The following is a 19,850-nucleotide window of genomic DNA, read 5'->3' on the forward strand; positions in this document are numbered from 1 at the left end:
ATTATTATAATTTTTTTTTTTAATTTCACGTGACATACCCATGTGGTTACTAGTACTTAATTTTTCAAATTAGCCATCTGTCCTATAATTAATTAGGTTTTACGCTAATAATATTAATTACTATTAATGAAAGAGGGATTAATTATAAACAATATAACTTTTCTTTTTTGAGAATTATAAACAATATAACTTGGATCCGAAGTCAGCTTACCTTACCTTTTATTTTATTTTATTTTTCTCATGTCTGAGGGTTAATATTATTGTTACCACATACTCAAACTCATAGCACCACAGGCCAATACTAAACAATTTGAACAAATCTATGAAAAACAATTGAAACAAATCAGCCCTTTTAAAGGCAACATTTGAACTAGAAGCCATAAAAAAATTGTGTTCAACAGGGTCTCCAAGACAACAAATCATTTTTTTAGAAAGGAACTCACACTTGTTTCTTACGAGAAGATTAAAGAAAAAAAAAATTATTGGCCTAGTGAGAATATCATAATTAATTATTAATCTATATATATATATATATATATAAAACTGAAACCTCTGCTAGCACCACAATTTTCCACGTCAGTACAATATTTAAAAAATAAAAATATTATAACACCTCAAAATCTTAGCAACCTTACCCTTCTCTCAAGTTAAGAAATATAAAGCCACAATTTCTGCAAACTCTCTCTCTCTAAACGTAATTATCAAATTCAACCCCTTTAATTTCTCTTTATATTTTTGAGACTTCTATAGAGTTATAGTGAGTTATGTTGATTTTGTTTTGTGTGTGTGTGTATAGATGGTCATAATACTCCGGTATTCCAAAAAAAGTTTGTGTTTTCGTTAATTGAAGGTCTTAGAGAGATAAGTGTTGCAGTTTGGAACAGCAATACAAAAGACGATTTCATTGGCAGCGGAAAGTAATTACTTTGTCTCATATTTTTGTTTTTTGAATTGATTTTATGTGCTTTTTAGACCATTTTGGATCAATTTTGTTAATTGGGTGTTTTTTTTTTTTTTTTTTTTTTGATAGGGTCCAATTGGGGAAAGTTCTTTCAAAGGGTTACGACAACCACACTTGGTGTCTGTATACTAATAGTAGGGGGGTAAGTGCTATAAATTACTAACCCTTTTAAGTGTATAATCTGTTTCTAAAATTATCTATAATATTTTGTCCTCCGAAAATTTTATCTCTTTAATTTTAGTATATTGTGTTTCTTAAGCTATAGACAAATTTTCTTTGTTTCTTATTTTCAATAATAAATCATTTTATTGCAATACCGGTAATTGTTTGAGAAATTCAATATATTCATATCTCTATAGAATAAAGAATAGTAGAAGCCAATTTTATTACAACTACTTAAATTGAGTTGACTTAATTTCGTACAATTACAAAGTATAGCATGAAAGATAATTGAATTAATTGTTGTAATTTTTATTTTCTTTCCTTGTTTTGAATTTCCATGTATTTATTGTTGATGAGAAATTAAGGCTCAGTTACACAATATGTGTAAATTCTTCAGAAGGCTACTTTAAATAGTAAGTCAATGTGTCTCTTACATTTGGGTATTAGTTAGAATTATTTTCAAATAATTGTACCAATAAAAGTAAATGTGTATAAATTTTATTTAACTATCTCGTGCATCGCACGGGTTAGCGACTAGTTACTAATTAAACATGACCTCGTGAATAAGGCCGTACTTATAGTCTTATAGACTCATACGGTAACATGCAATTCAGCAAATATAATTTAACCCTTAATACTGCTAAGTATGTGTTTAGGATTGCTAAAAAAGCTAGCTTTTTTTTACTATTCAGTTTATTTTTGCTATTATTTGTAGGTCTTATTACATTTTTTGTACTATTTATGAGTTTCATCGTACATTTTCAGTTACCGTTTAACTTTATCTACAGTACTTTCAACAACAAAAAATTCAACTTCAAGTAAATAAACTGTTCTCAAACAAATACTAAAATAAGGACATAAATACTTTCATAGCTTCTTTTTTTCATAACTTGTTATTATCATCAAGAATCGTACTAAGACTAGGCAGAGTTAGAATGTCAATGTTAACAAAAATTTATTGATTAATGTTATAGGCATAAACTATTTTATAATGTTTTTACAAATTATTAATATGGTAAATTATTATTGATTCTCAACTGGATTCACTACTAATATAATTTTTTACTTGCCAATAACCATTCATCACATCATAAGTTTGTAAAATAGTTTATGACTTTAGCATTTTCCAAATTGAAATTAAAATAGCCAAAACAACTCATTGAAAATGATTTAAATGTTGTTATGTAAACACTAAAATGATGTTAAGAAACTAGCATGAGGCACTAGAAAACAACACCCTTGTTTGGTCTATTTTACTCATTTATGGATTCTGAATTTATGTGTTTAGAATGGGAAAGTTCAAGATCTAACTTCTGAAAGAAAGTAAATTTGGGAAAGGGGTCAGCATCATTGGACCAAGGGGAAAAAGAAAAGATTCCTTAGCCACAAGGCACGTAAAATAATACTAATATAGATATATATATATATATATATATATAGTACCTAGACATTAATTATTTGTCAAAAAAAATGTTTAGGGTATAAATAACTCAAACTTGTTTCTTTCAAGGGAATAAAATGAATAATGCTCAAGTGGAAAATAAATACTATAGTTACTTTTAGCCTTTGCAACTAACAAAAGTTACTTCGGAAATTCAATAGTTGACCCATCAAGATTCAAGAAGTTCAACTGTTTATTGATAAATCCAAAATGATCCAAATAATTCATTACCAAGGAATGTTGACAAATTATGGAACTTTTCATTTCCCTAGAGGGAGAGAGAGATTGAAAGTAACAAGAATGAAATTGAAAGACAAAAAATGATTAGCTTTTGTGCTTTGATAGTTGAAAATAAGGATGATATGAGCCATTTGGCTTACAAAGAGCATGAACAGGAATGGGAAAATTAATTTTGTTTTAGTCTTGGTGGTTGATAGTTAAGAATTCACTTTTCATGGATGAAGAATCAAAGTCAATGATTTTGACCTAAAATGAAGTTCTTGGAAATCTGTACTCTATAGGATGGTGGATGTCTTTTGCTACAAATATGTAAAATTGATTGAAAGAAATGGCCTAACAAATTTGATGGGATAGAAATGATTGAAACCCCAAAGGCTTGCAACATAAGATAATTGAGGAATCATGATAACCATCACTAAAATAATAGCAATATCCCTTTAAAAGTTAAAACCACAATAATCCCATCAAAACCACATCAACATGGTTGTTTCGTTTAAAATGGTGAACATCAATCCCTTATAAGGGAAACCAAAAAGAGAAAAAAAATATGGAACAGAAGAACTCCATGTTTTAGTGATGCAACCATGATTCTCTATGTCAACTTATGAAGTTGCAACCCCACCCATGAGGTCCTTTAAGAATTTTTAAAGCATCATTGAGTGAAAACTTAAACATGAAAATAAGCCTTTTGTGGGGCACTCTGGTCAATTAGTAGTCATATAAGCAACTCACAAATTATTCCAATAATTATCTCATCCAACATATACATTGTATGGAACAGAAAAAATAAGAATTTCAATCTCTCCATAATGATTGCTTATTATCATTAAAATAAGACATCAGTAAGTTTTTAGCATAGGTGGTGACTTGAACTCTAGATATTTTATTTAACAAGAAAAGTTTACCAGTTAAGCTAATTAAAACTCATTACGATTCATATATTGTGTGATAAACATGTTATGTATAACAAACAGGGTCATGTTGTGGGTTCCAGTTAGCTTAACTGGTAAAGTCTCTGATAGTTGAATAAGAGATCTGAGATTCAATCCCCGCCTACACCGAAAACCGATCGGTGTCTTGGTCTAATGATAAAGAGCCATCATTAGGAGCCATAGGTTGGAACTCTCTAAAAAAAATGGTCATATTAACAAGTGTCTTTAAAGTAATTGTTAATAAATTATTTTAGGAGAGTTTTTATAAAACTTTTATGAAAAATTGAAAAAAATATCAAAACATTAATTACTTTTTTTTTCACATAAAAAATTGCTTAAAATGACTCATTAACAAATTCGTTAATTTTTTTCCTAACAAATATAACATACACCTTCTCTAAATTAATTAGAGGTCCAAATATGCTTTCCTTAGGCCTTCCTTTCCCAATTCCCTCCTCACCCAGATAACGTTTGCTGTGCTCTTTTGCTTAACAACTAGATAATTAGGCCTTCCTTTCCCAATTCCCTCCTCACCTAGATAACGTTTGCTGTGCTTTTTTGCTTAACAACTAGATAATCATTTATTAATTAATTTATGCAAATTAGAATTGGATCTTTTTATTAAAAGATTAAAATGGTGTTTGCTTAAGGTAACCACGCTGTCCATGCAAGACCAATTGAGCCCACCAAAAAAAAATTGAGCCCACCATCCATTAAATATAGTATTGAACTTTTCAAGCTTCTCCTTCCTCTTTCAAAACGAAATTTAAAGCACTTCACACAATTTTCCAAAATCAACAATTAGCCAAAAAAAACATTTTCCATAGTCAGCTTTCTTTCATTTTCAATCATAGAGAATAGTCTTCTCAAACTAATACTAGTAAACAGTAATCACCATCACTCTTTTTCTTTGAAAATGGTTTTATTTTCTTCTTTGTTCAACCACTCTTCATGTTCTTTAGAATCTAGCCAAATCGTTAGGTGCAAGGCACAATATTTTATACAGTTGCATGTCTATTCAGCTAACCAACTCATTAATCATTCTCAAAAAACTTATTAATCACCTGATTAACACCAAGATTATATTTTATTAAGAAGGAATCATGATTTACACTCTCAATATTCTTGTTACAGGTAATGTTTGGTGCACCCACCTACATCTTGATCGTCTAATCTGAATCCTATGTTCAAAAACTTGTTTGTCTTTTTATTCCATAATAAAATTAAGAACCCCTATCAAAAAAATAAGAATAAATTAAGAAGCTTGATTCTCTTGGTTAAAAAAAAAAATGTATTATTTTCTAATAATACTGAAGTGATAAAGGACTTGTGATCGAATTTGAAAACTCCTACACCGAAAGAAATCCAGTGTGAAATTGAAAATGAGATGCAAACAACATGAAACATATATCTTAAATCAAATAATATTATAAATGTAAAATCCTTTAAAATTTGCAAATTAAATCCTATCAACCCATTTCATAAACAAAAAAGAATAATGAAAGAAAAGAGTGGATTGGATGACGTCACATTATTAATAAGTTTAAATGACACTAAAACCATGATAATTAATATTTATTTAAATATCGGTGGCGTTATAAAATCAAATCTATTCATTTCAAAAAGTAATAGATATGAATGTAATTGTAGTAGTAATTTCATGGTGGAGTTACAAACTTAAAATATTCAAATCCAATCGAATATTAGAATCCATTAATTAGCGTGATAATTAAGGTTTAAGGATTTTGTTCTTTTTTTTTTTTTTTTGAAGGGGGTTTAAGGATTTTGTTCTAAACTAAAGGACTTGTGATCAAATTTGAAACCTCATACACCAATAGAAATCCATGAAAAATATATATCGTAAATTTGTAATTTCAAATCATATTATAAATTAAAAATCCTTTAATATTCATAAAATCCTGTCAATTCTTTTATATATAAAAAAAAATAATGAAAGAACATAATGTAGATGTTGCTACATTATTAATAAGTTTAAATGACATTAAAACTATGATAGTTAATGTTTATTTAAATATTGATGGTGTTACAGAATCCAACTTATTCGTTCCAAAAGGTAATGGACATAAATATAATTGTAGCAGTAATTTCAATGGTGGAGTTACAATACATATTCTAAGCCGACCGAATGTTAGAATCCATTCATTGATTAGTGTGATAATTAAGGTTTAAGGTTTAGGGTTTTTGATGCGTTTTACTTTTACATATGATGCTGATTGCTGAAGCCAAAAACCAAAAACAGAGGAGTTGGAAACGTCAAAGTACGACGCTTTGAGACAAAACAGCAGGCACCAAACCTCCCTAAATAACATCGTAAAGCGTTATTAGTGTGAACCTAAAACGACAACGAATTTACTGCAAACTCGAAATTTCATTATCACGCGCTTTTAAGCTCGTGTAGCAACGGTCTCAATATTCATTTGACGGCGATTTGGCATTCTATGATGAGCCGTTTAATGCACGCGCTTTTGGAGGAGATGGGGGACATGACTGTCTCGTCAGACTAAAGCAACTGGAAGGTCACCTAAACACGTGAGACACACGTGAAGAGCGAAACAGCAACAAAGATCTTGCCGGGAAGGAATATAAAGATTGGGAAGAGTTTGTGTATATGTACTCATACAGTCTCAACTGTCAATTATAATTTTTTTTTTTTTCTTTTTTCTTTTTGCTGGGATTTCTTTATTTTTCATTAATAGTTAATTCAAATACTGTTTGACCATTAAAAAGACTCACAAACTAATTTGTGTCGATGGTCATTTTACTTTTCCGTTCATAAAAGAAAATTATAAAAAAGAATTGAAACTACAATAAGTGATTTTGTAATTTTTTTTTTTAGAATACTAAGTATTTTAATATACACACAAGGGAAGAAGTGAGAAGGTTTTAAAGAAACTAAAAGTGGTGTATATCCAAAAAGCCTAGTGATTTTGTAACTGATTCAAATGCCAAGAAATATTTTCGCAATGAAGCCTTGTTTTTTTTTCTTTTTTTATTGCCATGTAAATGTTGTTTAAAAAAATATTACTCTATTTTGCTTTCACACTCAAAAAAAGAAAGGTAGTATTCCTCTAAAGGGATTCAATCCCAAATCCTATAGTTGTTTATTTAGATGAGGATGCCGAGGCTCTAAGAGTCTCTTAGTTCAAAGTATATAATCATTTATCAATTTTTATTTAGACAAAGAGGGCAAGGATCTTAATTGGAAAATGTTCTCACAAGGTTTAGTATCAAATAAGAGAAAAAAAAAAAAAAAAAAGGAAAGAAGTAGTGAAATACAATCAAGTCGAAAGGTCAATGACTCCAAAGCCTAATTGAATTACATAGCATACCTTTTAAAAAATGAAAGAGATAGCATACCTAGAATACCTATCATCTACCACTACCACACTACTATTTTTGTGGACCCTATACATTTTGTAGTTGTCCATTAAAAGCATAGAATGATAAAATAGTTCCTTCTAATTTTACTACTTAGGAAAATTAAACATTATTCTAATTTATAATTTTCATCTTTTTTTTAGAGGGTTTTAATTTATAGTGTCCACTTCTGATGATAGATCTTTATTATTAGATTTAGACATCAATCAGTTTTTGGTGTAGCGGAGATTGAACTTTAGATATTTTATTTAACCATTAAAGATTTTACCAGTTGAGTTAATTGAAACCCACAATTTCCATCTAAAATTTGATATAACTTAAGGGTTTTTATTTTTATCTTATATATATAATTTAATCTATAGAAAATTAGTAATATAGTTGTGGGTACCTAAGGCATGCTTGGCAACGTCCTAGGCATGCTTGCAACGTCCTTAGCCGTCCTCGACATGCTTTGCAACGTCCTCGGCATGCCTAGCAATTAAAGAAGTAGTGGTACACTACTTCTTCGCTTCAAAGCTTATAAGGTAGAAAATGGGGGGATTTCTCTTCGATGTGGGACCCTTAGGACGTTGCAAAGCATGCTGAGGTCGGCCAAGGACGTTGCTAAGCATGCCGAGGACGTTGCTAAGCATGCTAAGGACGTTGCAAAGTATGTCGAGGACGGCCAAAGACGTTGCAAGCATGCCTTAGGTACCCACAATAGTAATTAGCAATTTTTTTTTGACAGGGTGCATTTTTTTTTTTTTTTTTTTTTTTTTAGTTTTACTAATTAACTTCACTTGATTTCAAGTCAAAGACTCAAACATTGACCTATTTAAAGAATTAAAGACTAGAAGTACTAATTATTTACAACCCAAAAAAGAAAAAAAAGTACTTATCATAATCTTGTGTTTCGTTTGTGTTAATTTTACTATTTTAGGTGGATCATAACTAATAGTCAAAGAGTGGAAATCTATTGATGAGAAAAATATCCCTAATTTATGGGATAAAATCATAATAGATAGTGATAAGTTTTCTAACTTAGGTGAAGAATATTCTAAATTCATGGATAGCAATTTTAGTAACTAAAATTCAAGGCAAATCTATCTGCATCTCGTAGCAAGTAAGTAAACAACGGTCAAAGTTGCATTTGAATCGCAATCCAAGTATACTACATTACACCTCAGATCTGAGTAATCACACCTAAGCAAAACACCAACTGAAAAAAAAAAAAAAAAATACGTGCTCAAGATATGGATGTCTTAAAATATTGTTCTATTTCTAAAAATAAAAGTTATTAATTTACTAATGTTCCTATTATACCCTTATTTTATTAATAATTCAATTTTTTGATAAATTTATTTAAGAATAGTTTTAGAAACTTATACATTTTTAAAAGGTAGACAAGACAATAAATGATGTTTCCTTAAAAAATTTGACTTTTCAACAAGACAAATAAAATTGGATGAAGGGAATAGTAATAAAATAATTTTTAAAAAAAAGTATAATTTCTGAGCTTAAGTGGGTCCCAGACCAATTTAGTAAAACCTTTTTTTTTAAATTTAGTAACAATTTTATTATTAAAAAAATTAAAAGTATAAATTTCTTTTAATATTGTTAGTGAGACAATTTATTTTATAAATTGCTGATAAAAAAGTAATATAAATATTTTTTAAAATATTATAAATTAATTTGTGAGTGAAGCATTCCTCAATTCCCTTTGATTTTACTAATCACTGTTCATTGATTCCCGGTTGAATTTGTTGCTAACCAATCTCATCTTATTTTCAGTTACATTTACGAAAATCTATCTGATTTTTAAACACCATTTATCTTATCCTAAATCAGTTTCATAACTTCTCATTTCTAACTCTTAAAAATTCTTAATTTTCTATATTTTCCCTCTTAATTAAAATAGAAGCTTTTCAAATTATATTTTTGCTACCAAATTTATTTTTGGTCAATTTGGCTTCCCACCATCTTCAAATAAATAAAGAAAAAAAAAAAAAAAACAAAATTGATAGCACATTTTAATTGAGTCTAAATCTTCTATCCCATTTTTCTTGTTCCATCCTATACTCCACCAATAAAAACTTGTCATATATTTACCTAATTAATTAATTAATTACTACCATTAATTAATAATGACAGTATTAATAAGTCAATAATGGTAGTATTTAATTAGTTAGGTGAACATGTGACAAGTTTTTATTGGTGGAGTATAAAGTGAAGTAGGAAAAGTAAGACAGAAAATTTGGACTCATTTTAATTAAGCAGTGTAATCCATTCTTTTAAAAAAGAAAAAAATTAAGAGAATCAGGATTTTCTAAATTCAAATCCTGATTCTCTTATCCTCTTATTATCAAATGTAGTTGTCAAAATAAATTTGAAAAATTAATCCATTCTTTTTTATTTATTAAGAGAATTAGGGTTTTTGTAAATTTAAATCCTAATTCTGAAAAAAAAAAAAAAATGGGAAAGTAATTTTTTAATACTAAGAATTTTGTTTGGATGTGGGGTAAAGCTTATATGGAAACGCTGACGACAGCGACACAGAGCGAAGAAGAAAACCAACAACTAGAAGAACAACAACAGATACAAAACGAGCTTCATCTTCACAGTCACAATCATCAGACTGTTCAATGTTCTTCGTCTTCTTCTTCTACAGACACAAACACAAAGACAATTCCGCTCTCTATTCATCTGTCTTTCACAGACACAGAAACCAATACGGAAATAGTCATGAAGAAGAAGAAGAGGTTGAATAATAGCGGCAGTAACGGCCACCACCACCATAACGGCGTCGTTTTGGCCAGCCTCATGTATCATTTCCGTCGTAAACGGCGTCTCCACCGCCACCTTTTCCCTCTCCTCTCCGTCATCTCCGGTTGTTTCCTCCTCCTCTTCGCCGCTTTCTCTCTCCCTCTCCACTCCGTACTGTTCCTCTCTCTCTCTCTCTCTCTATCTATCAACGACGTCGTTTCGGTTTTTCATTTCGTTCACTTTTGTGTATTTATGTGTTTCTGTGTTTGTGAGCTCAGGTTAACAATGCGGTGGAGCTCCGGTCGGGTTCGGACTCGGATCCTTTTCCAGCTTTCAGCGTACCGGTACGGGTATTAGAGTCTGTTGTATTTCAAATTTTCGGTATTCGGTTTCGGTTTTTTATTATATCGGATTCGGTTTTTTGTAGGCAAGTGAAGGGAGCTTAGGCCGAGATTTGTGGAGAACGAGTTTCTCCGAGTTGTATAGAGGTTGCAGTAATGCCAGCGATAAGTTTGCAAGTACTGTATCGGGAACTCCGATTCTTCAAGTTTATCGGATTTTCAACTCGTTCAATATCGGACTACTACTTGTTGATTTTTTGGACTCTAAAGACTGCCTTTTTTCTTCTGGGTTTTTGATTCTGCAGGGGCTAATGTGAAAACGATTCCAAATCGGTATTTGTTGATTGATGCTAGTGGAGGCTTGAATCAACAAAGAACAGGGGTGAGTTTTTTTTTTTTTTTTTTTTTTTTTTTAATTTTTTAATTTAATTTTTTATTTTTTATTAGTATAAGATTCAGTTGCCGAATTTGATTTCGATGTAGGCTTTAGGTTTGAATTAGTCTAACTTTGGTGTGATTATTGAGAAATTTCATGTAGGATCCTGTGATTAGATTCAAAAGGATTAAAAAATTAGGCTTTGTCATTTACTTAATTGATTTTTTGCGGTTCTTCTGCTGTTAAATGTGGACTTTGGCTTGACTTGGGCAGCTCATTGCGGCTAAAATATTAAGAAATGCATCAAAGATAAGAGTTTTGTATTAGTTTGTGATAAGTTTTTTCCGTGCAATTCATGTTGTACAGTAGTAGTACTTTATCTTTGTGTTGGCGGTGTTTACTGTGTCAATTAGATTTGTTTTTTGACTGGTTCTAAATTTCCAATTTTGACTTCTTTTTTTTTTTTTAATAAATGATGAAAAATATTATCTGGGTTGGTAAGTGAATTAAGTGAAACCCCGTTTACATGTAACTTTCTGAGATTCATGGTTTTGAATGAATAGTTATTGTTTTCAGTGTTCAAGAATGAATCCAGAGATATAATGGGCCATGATTTTGATGGGTATTTTGCTGAATTAGTTTTTTATTTTTACCTTACTTGCTGCAGATAACAGATGCTGTTGTTGCAGCTTACATATTGAATGCTACTCTTGTTGTTCCCCAACTGGATCAGAAATCTTTTTGGAAGGATACCAGGTTTGTTGTAATGTTTGATAAGTGAATTAGAATTAGTTTCAAGCCCAATGTTTGGTAAGTAAATTAGAAAATATATATAGGCTGTCAAACTCATTTAATCTGGTGTTTGCTGCAGTGAGTTTGCTGAAATCTTTGATGTGGACCAATTTATCTCCTTTCTTTCAAAAGATGTTAAAATTGTTAAAGATATTCCGCCAAACGGAGGGAAAGTCTTGAGTCCATTTACCATGCGTGTTCCAAGGAAGTGTAATCCAAAATGCTACCAGAGCCGTGTTCTGCCTGTTCTTATAAAAAAGCATGTAAGTGTTCAATTCTTTATGGAAAGTAGTGAATCTTATAATCAATTCATTGAATGTCATGGACATTGTTTAAGGCTGTAAAATTTTCATATTTGATATTTCGATTCCTTTAACAAGAACGATAGATATTGTTATTAAAAAAAAGAAGCAGAATCAAAATCTTCCAATGGAAGATAACATTTCTTCCTGTCTCAGTATGTTTTGTTTGCTGTACATGGTAAATGCCTACTTAATTGGCTAATCTTTAGGAATGCTCTTTCTAGTATTGTATCTTCCATGGATTCAGCTTTTAAGGGTCTGACTGATTTCTCTGGATTTACCTTTCTTTCATTCTCAGATAATTTATTTTAATTTCTTGCTTAGCAATTTTTACTTCAAATAAAAAAAAAAGAAAAAAAAGAAAAGACATTTCAGCATGTTTTGACGGATACTTTCAGAATTGAGGTACACACCTGTAAATGATTTTTTATTCTTGAATCAGTTATTTGATTCCATAATTATTTAACACTTTGTGGTTACCCTTTTGATGCTGCAGGCTGTTCGGCTCTCTAAGTTTGATTACAGGCTTTCAAACAAGTTGGGTACTCAATTACAAAGGCTGAGATGTAGAGTTAACTACCATGCTTTAACATTTACCGATTCTATTGTTGAAATGGGAAAAAATTTGGTTGGGAGGATGAGGATGAAAGGCAAGCATTTCATTGCCCTGCATTTGAGGTATGTACAGATAGTTTCCAACCATTCTTTGAATATATTTCGTCTGCAAAGCTTCTTTCATTCATGATGTTAGACTGTTAGTTGACTCTTTTAATCTCCCTTATTATTTTTTTTTTTTTAAGAATCAGTCATTTCATTAGAAAAAATAGAATACTAACACCAATACAACAACCAGCAGCACACTGCACCCAACTGTGTACAACCACCCAACTGTAGTAACTATTTGCAAAACAAGAGGTGTAGTGCAGCAAATCCAAAAATAGAATTTGTATTGTTTGAGTTCATATGAACATGATTCCCAAGGAATAAATGTGAATTTCTCAATATTTTCAGAAAAGAGTAGTTTGTTTATATGGTCTTTTGGATGAGTATATGCTGCGTGTTTGTTATGATATTTCAATGGATAGAGACAGGCCTTTCCCAAGTTCTTTATATTTCAAAGGTTTTAGAAGTACAGGGGAAAAAGTTGTTGATACAAATTGCTTTTTCATGCTTTAGGTTTGAACCTGATATGCTTGCATTTTCTGGATGCGATTATGGTGGGGGAGAAAAAGAAAGAACTGAACTTGGTGAAATACGGAAGAGGTGGAAAACTTTGCATGTGAGACTCACTTATTCTTAGAAAGGGTTATCCAACCTCTTTAGTGGATTAGGCCTGTCTGATTATTGAGATGTTTATTTTGGCATGATATGCAGACAAGAAACCCTGACAAAGTTCGAAGGCATGGACGATGCCCACTCACTCCGGAGGAAGTTGGTCTTATGCTAAGAGCATTGGGTTTTGGAAGTGATGTTCACTTGTATGTGGCATCAGGTGAAGTATATGGAGGTGAAGAGACATTGGCACCGCTCAAAGCACTCTTCCCAAATTTTCATTCAAAAGAAACTATAGCCAGCAAGGAGGAGTTGGCTCCATTTTCATCATTTTCTTCTCGTATGGCTGCACTAGACTTCATTGTTTGTGATGAAAGTGATGTTTTTGTCACCAATAACAATGGCAATATGGCTAGAATGTTAGCCGGGCGAAGGTATGCTAATTATATAGTTATTGTCTTTTGGTTCTGTTCATGCCATTTAGTTTTAGAACATGAAATTGGCTTTAGAATTGAAGTGGGTTTTTGCAACAATTGAAGTGCCATGGTTTTGCCAGGGAAGGCATTCTATGGGTTCAGAGAAGATATATATACTATATAGTTGAAGTTTGTTTGTAAATTGCCTTCACCTTTTGAACTTTCAGAACATTTGAATTGTTCTTATAAGGATCAATCTAGTGGTCCATGGAGTATGTCAATTCTTTTTGTTGCTTCCAAGTACACCTTTATTATCTCTACTGCAGATGAGAAAGGTAAATCTGTTCCCTGGTTATACATAGTAACATAAACATGCTTGTCTATGCAGAAGATACTTTGGGCACAAACCAACAATCCGTCCAAATGCTAAAAAGCTGTACCGGTTGTTCATGAACCGAAATAACATGACATGGGTAGAGTTTGCCTCCAAAGTTCGAACTTTTCAGATTGGCTTCATGGGAGAGCCAAATGAGGTGAAGCCTGGCACGGGTGAGTTTCATGAGAACCCTCTATCATGCATATGTGACAAGTCCGGGAAAAAGGCCAACGTGGTTTTGATTCCCCAAAATGAAACTTATAATCGCAATACAAGTGGCAAGGAGGATAACACAAATAAAGATACTGGTGATGTGACAGACGAGCAGTCAATGGAGGATGAGCTAGAATGGTCCGATATGGATTATATGGAGAATGTAAATACGCTTCAAGGGAAAGGGTTCCCTAATGGAACAGAATCAGATCCTAATATTTCACTTAAACCTGAGCTACCAGAATTAGCCGAAGAGTTATTTTCGGACTAAAATAAAGAAGACTGCATTCATTTCCCATTAAGATTAGTTATATGCTTTACATAACCCAATTTTTCTTCAAATTCTTTGGATCCTTTTGTTCCCTCTTCCCTGTTCTGCTTCAATGGGGCAGCTTTTTCAGATTAAGTGGCCTCTCATAAGAAACCAATTTGTGTACATGAAGCCATTGGCAGTTGAGCAAATTAGTGTTTCCAGTTTCTTTATATGGCTGCACATGGGGATGAGCTGCTCCTCTATTTAGATTTAGGAACTTCTTGTACATTTGACAACTAGGATATGTGGCTAAGGACAATGTTTTGCTTTATTTGAGGATTCTTGCCGTAAGGCCGGGGCAGTTATATTATAGAAGGGAAGGGAAATGGAAAATGGGATTTAGATTGGTTTTAAAACTTAGGCTCAAGTTTTTCCCTTTAGTTCTTTTTATTTTTATAATAGCTATATAAATTTTTTTTTTTAATTCTCTTTCATTCTCTCCATAATTTTGTAAGGATATGTATATATCAAAAAAGTTTGGTTTAGAATTTTTAAGTGATGTCATATAAAAGCATGTCTTGTTTTAGGAGGCTGGACACCCAGGATGATAAGAGACTTCACTTTATTTAGTGTGTGCTTCAATTCTTGTAAAAATATGATTCTGAAAGTACTTAAATTGGATGTGCTGCTCTTAACTTATTTCTTTAAAAAGCAGGTTCCATATCTATCAAAAAAAGAAAAAAGAGCAGGTTCCATCATTTATTTGAGTGAGAATGCTCGGATTACCGTGAAATTTTGGGTACTTGGTTTGGACAATCATTGAAATTAATGTGAATGACATCCACTTTATTTTATGAAACCTTGTACTTTCCTCGTTGCCTTTACTTTTTAATCAAAGACTTGTAGAACATAACAGATAATGGTGTTAATCTTGATGAGTAAGTTTACTATAAAAGCAGGAGGCAAACTCTTTTGCAAGTTATGAGCAGAGTGGAAACTGTTTTAAGTTTCCAACTTCAGCATCCAATGTCTCTCAATTAGGACTCGTCCATGACCTACATCTCCTTTGGGTGGCTATGGTCAGTCACTCTAGCACTAAACTCACTTGATGGAAGCAATGGATTTGGTTTTAATTGGAGAAAAAAACTAGACCTTCAGTAATCTTTAATTGCTAGGAAAATTCTCATATCTTTCATTATTGACAATAGACCTCTACATAATTCAAGTGATAAAACTAAGAGAGAAACATTTCAATCTAATCCTATCAACACTTAACAGATTATCTGTTGGTAACCATGAGTGCTTATCCATAGTAATTAAAAAATTACCTCCCATCGGAAGGAAAAAAAAAGCTATAAAAGAAAAGAAAAAGACTACCTAATGTGTGGATAAGCATGATGGCTTACGACTTATTCAACATTACTCAGATTACTAAGGCTACAATTAACATTAACATCTTCATTCTATTAAACAAATGGTACATCTTTTTTTTATAATTATAATAGACAGACATCAAGAGGGTTTAGCCAACTGAAATTACAAGGCTCTTGGCATTATTTGATTATTTTGTAAGTAAGGGTGGAGGCACCTATAACATTGTGGGGGCCAAAATTACTGAAATTCTTTGTAATGGTAAATTGGTTTGAGGTAAAAAATAAATTGGGCTTCTAAAAATTGTAATGATTGGCTCCCAAAAAAATTTAAGCCCAAATTCACGTTTGGTTTTTCTTTTCTTTTCTTTGAAATCTTGTAATGTATAGTCAGTCAACCCCGCGTCCCATCGTTAATTTCTCTAATAGAACCTCATCTAAATAAAACATAGCATTTTACCAAAACCTATAATAAATGTCTAGCGGACTTGTGTCATTTCTTTTTATATTTTATAAATCTACAACTACAAGAGTGCATTGTGTTATTTGTGTATTCAATTGTTAAAGTGCAGTGCACATAGTGCACTGTTTGAACTTGTGGGGCCCAAATGATTTATGGGACAGGCCCATCTACCCGGGGAGAATCCAGAGGCCCAAGCCGAGGAGGGCTATGGTCCAAGCTCGACAAAATAGTCTATGGATACCGTCGAGGACAGCTCAGTCCTCGGCAGACCCAAAGTCCCCCCCCTGAAAGAGGGGTAAAAACAGTATAGGGCTGCAACTTGGAAGAAAGATCTAAAATATCCAGGGAAAGCTGCTGTTACTGCCATTTAATGCTCTGAACCTGACAGAGCCGCATTCTTTGGCTTTTACAACCATCCCTAACGACTTTGAGTATGGACTGATGGGACAAGTATCAATCTTGGAAAGTTTAACCCTACGCGTGGACGAAGGACAGTGGACGCGAGCTAGTATAAAAGGAAAAGTAAATAATCTATAGAGGGGGTTGGGAAAAATGGCCAAAAACCAGAGCCTCCCAGCCCACCTCCAAGAGAAAGACTCCAGGGGTGAAGGAAAACTTAAACTCGTACGAACACTGCGAAAACCCACCGCCTGTCAACCAGGGCCTAGCCTTCCAAACCCACGCTCTACAAATGATATTGTTAGGGGCCTTTTTACGTGCGAACCCGACTCTGTTACGGTCCGCCACGAATCGCGTCCTTACAATTGGCACCGTCTGTGGGAAAGACTCGTGTGTTGGTATAGGATGTGGGTCGATAGAGTTTCTTGGTTATTTCTAACCGTTGGTTATAGAGTTCTAGTATAAAGTTCTGCTAGGGGCTACGTTTCTTGACTAGGGGCTTGGCTGAGGAGCTAACTCCCTTAAAGCCAAGGTCTCCCGTAAAGAGCAAACTAGGCACTTGATAGCGTTAATCGTATGGATAAACTCGAGGGGCTTGGTTGAGGAGCTAACTCCCCTAAAGCCAAGATCCCACACAAAGAGAAAACTAGGTTTTGGACAGAACCAAGGCATTGCAAAGTCCTCGGACTCAAGCCTATGGGGAAACCAACTACCTGGATGAGGAAAACTAGGTTTTGGATAGAACCAGGGCATTGTATGGTCCATGGACTCAAGCCTATGGGGAAACCAACTACTTGGATGATGGAAAACTAGGTTTTGGACAGAACCAAGGCATTGCAAAGTCCTCGGACTCAAGCCTATGGGGAAACCAACTACCTGGATGAGGAAAACTAGGTTTTGGACAGAACCAGGGCATTGTATGGTCCTCGGACTCAAGCCTATGGGGAAACCAACTACCTGAATGAGGAAAAGTAGGTTTTGGACAGAATCAGGGCATTGTATGGTCCATGGACTCAAGCCTATGGGGAAACCAACTACTTGGATGATGGAAAACTAGGTTTTGGACAGAACCAAGGCATTGCAAAGTCCTCGGACTCAAGCCTATGGGGAAACCAACTACTTGGATGATGGAAAACTGGGTTTTGGACAGAACCAAGGCATTGTAAAGTCCTCGGACTCAAGCCTTTGGGGAAACCAACTACCTGGATGAGGAAAACTAGATTTTGGACAGAATCAGGGCATTGTATGGTCCATGGACTCAAGCCTATGGGGAAACCAACTACTTGGATGATGGAAAACTAGGTTTTGGACAGAACCAAGGCATTGCAAAGTCCTCGGACTCAAGCCTATGGGGAAACCAACTACCTGGATGAGGAAAACTAGGTTTTGGACAGAACCAGGGCATTGTATGGTCCATGGACTCAAGCCTATGGGGAAACCAACTACTTGGATGATGGAAAACTAGGTTTTGGACAGAACCAAGGCATTGCAAAGTCCTCGGACTCAAGCCTATGGGGAAACCAACTACTTGGATGATGGAAAACTGGGTTTTGGACAGAACCAAGGCATTGCAAAGTCCTCGGACTCAAGCCTATGAGGAAACCAACTACTTGGATGATGGAAAACTAGGTTTTGGACAGAACCAAGGCATTGCAAAGTCCTCGGACTCAAGCCTATGGGGAAACCAACTACCTGGATGAGGAAAACTAGGTTTTGGACAGAATCAGGGCATTGTATGGTCCACGGACTCAAGCCTATGGGGAAACCAACTACTTGGATGATGGAAAACTAGGTTTTGGACAGAACCAGGGCATTGTATGGTCCACGGACTCAAGCCTATGGGGAAACCAAGCACAAAAAGGAAAAAATTACAAGTTTTGGACAGAACCAAGGCCTTGCATGGTCCTCGGACTCAAGCCTATGGGGAAACCAAGTACAAAAAGGAAAAAATTACAAGTTTTGGACAGAACCAAGGCCTTGCATGGTCCTCGGACTCAAGCCTATGGGGAAACCAAGCACAAAAAGGAAAAAATTACAAGTTTTGGACAGAACCAAGGCCTTGCATGGTCCTCGGACTCAAGCCTATGGGGAAACCAAGTACAAAAAGGAGAAAATTACAAGTTTTGGACAGAACCAAGGCCTTGCATGGTCCTCGGACCCAAGCCAATGGGGAAACCAAATACTTGGACAAGAAAAAGTTTGAATTTCGTAAGATGGGTTACTTGATAAAAGCATCAGGTTACTTCATCCACGGCTTAAACACCCTAAAAGGTTAAGACCAATAAAGTTGGAAGGAAGGTGGTGAAACGCCCCAGCATTTAGTCGTATAAGAAGGCTGTTCATTTGGTGGGTGATATATCTTCAAATGGTTATTCCTCACACGGCATCAAACCTTCGTTTTACTCCTCGGCTAGCATGGGGTAAGTATTACTTTTCACTGGTCGGCCTTATTGTGCCAAGCGTTTCTACTAAAGTTATGGCGACATCTTTTTATTATCAAGTATTTTGGTCTTAGTCTTCATTGATTTAGATGCTATATTACTGTGCCGAGCAGCATTTATAAATTTAAAAAAAAAAAAAAAGAAGGCATAGAGACAAAACGTGCGAAATAAAATAACAACAACTTTTATTAATATGAAAAATTATTACAACGTACAAGGAGGGGCTCAAACGAGCCTATACAAAATATGAACTGCCTAAGCAACAAATTACGTCCGTAGTACAGATAAGTAAACTGTCAGGCGTCTTTTAAACCCGTCTTCAAAGTCTCTCCAATCTCTGCCTCAATACTGCTTATATTACGATAAGAACCTTCTTTGGGAAAAAATGAAGGAGAAGGAAATAGTAAGGAAAAAATCAATGAAGAAGATGGAGGAGATGAACGAAGAAGATGGAGGACATGAGTAAAGAAGGAGGAGAAGAAGAGGGAAGAGATGAAAAGAAAGAAAAGGAGCAAAAGAGGGAGAATTGAAAGCACCAGGATGGAACTGGTGCTGGGAAGACTAAGAAAGGGAGACGGAGGATAGCACCAGTGAAGGAAGAGAGGAAGAAGTAGAGACACTTAGTCCCTGCCTCGATCCTGACTCCCAACACACTGGAACCATACTAGGTATGCTCATAGGAAAGCGGTGGGTACTGATGATGGGTGTTCTCGACTCAGTCACGCCGAAAGTTTGACGTGACAAGTCCCTGCTTCGGATTTTGACTGAAAGAAGGGTGAGGTTGATTTTGAGTCTTCGCCATCCCTGTCCCGATCGAGCCATAATAAGCTTTATTGGAACATGGCGTTTATGGGAGGGGTTTGGCTCTTGCATCACTCGTCGTTATGGTAAAGTGTATCACAATTTAGTGTATAAACCAGTGGGTAAAATGAACCCTAGGGGAAGCCAAGTATTTCAAA

The 19,850-nt window shown here is 34.0% G+C and overlaps 1 protein-coding gene across 1 annotated transcript; it reads left to right on the forward strand.

Moving 5' to 3' along the window:
* The first annotated feature begins 9,658 nt into the window (after positions 1 to 9,658).
* Positions 9,659 to 14,598, forward strand: LOC115967254 (O-fucosyltransferase 16-like). Its single transcript, XM_031086315.1, has 10 exons — positions 9,659 to 10,048; positions 10,156 to 10,221; positions 10,305 to 10,395; positions 10,524 to 10,600; positions 11,262 to 11,350; positions 11,466 to 11,649; positions 12,185 to 12,366; positions 12,865 to 12,967; positions 13,063 to 13,394; positions 13,765 to 14,598. The coding sequence occupies exons 1-10, from the start codon at positions 9,857 to 9,859 to the stop codon at positions 14,234 to 14,236; spliced, it is 1,788 nt and encodes a 595-aa protein (XP_030942175.1). The 5' UTR covers positions 9,659 to 9,856; the 3' UTR covers positions 14,237 to 14,598.
* Positions 14,599 to 19,850: the final 5,252 nt, after the last annotated feature.

The sequence above is a fragment of the Quercus lobata genome, chromosome 11, assembly GCF_001633185.2.
Source record: "Quercus lobata isolate SW786 chromosome 11, ValleyOak3.0 Primary Assembly, whole genome shotgun sequence".
In the NCBI taxonomy this organism is placed as follows: domain Eukaryota; kingdom Viridiplantae; phylum Streptophyta; class Magnoliopsida; order Fagales; family Fagaceae; genus Quercus; species Quercus lobata.

What these genes read in the sequence shown, in the direction of transcription:
- LOC115967254 (XM_031086315.1), top strand. Translation starts at nt 9,857, where the DNA reads ATGAAGAAGAAGAAGAGGTTGAATAATAGCGGCAGTAACGGCCACCAC. An exon ending in TCTCTCTCCCTCTCCACTCC is followed by an intron (nt 10,049 to 10,155) that starts GTACTGTTCCTC and finishes TTGTGAGCTCAG; the next exon opens with GTTAACAATGCGGTGGAGCT. An exon ending in AGAATGTTAGCCGGGCGAAG is followed by an intron (nt 13,395 to 13,764) that starts GTATGCTAATTA and finishes TTGTCTATGCAG; the next exon opens with AAGATACTTTGGGCACAAAC.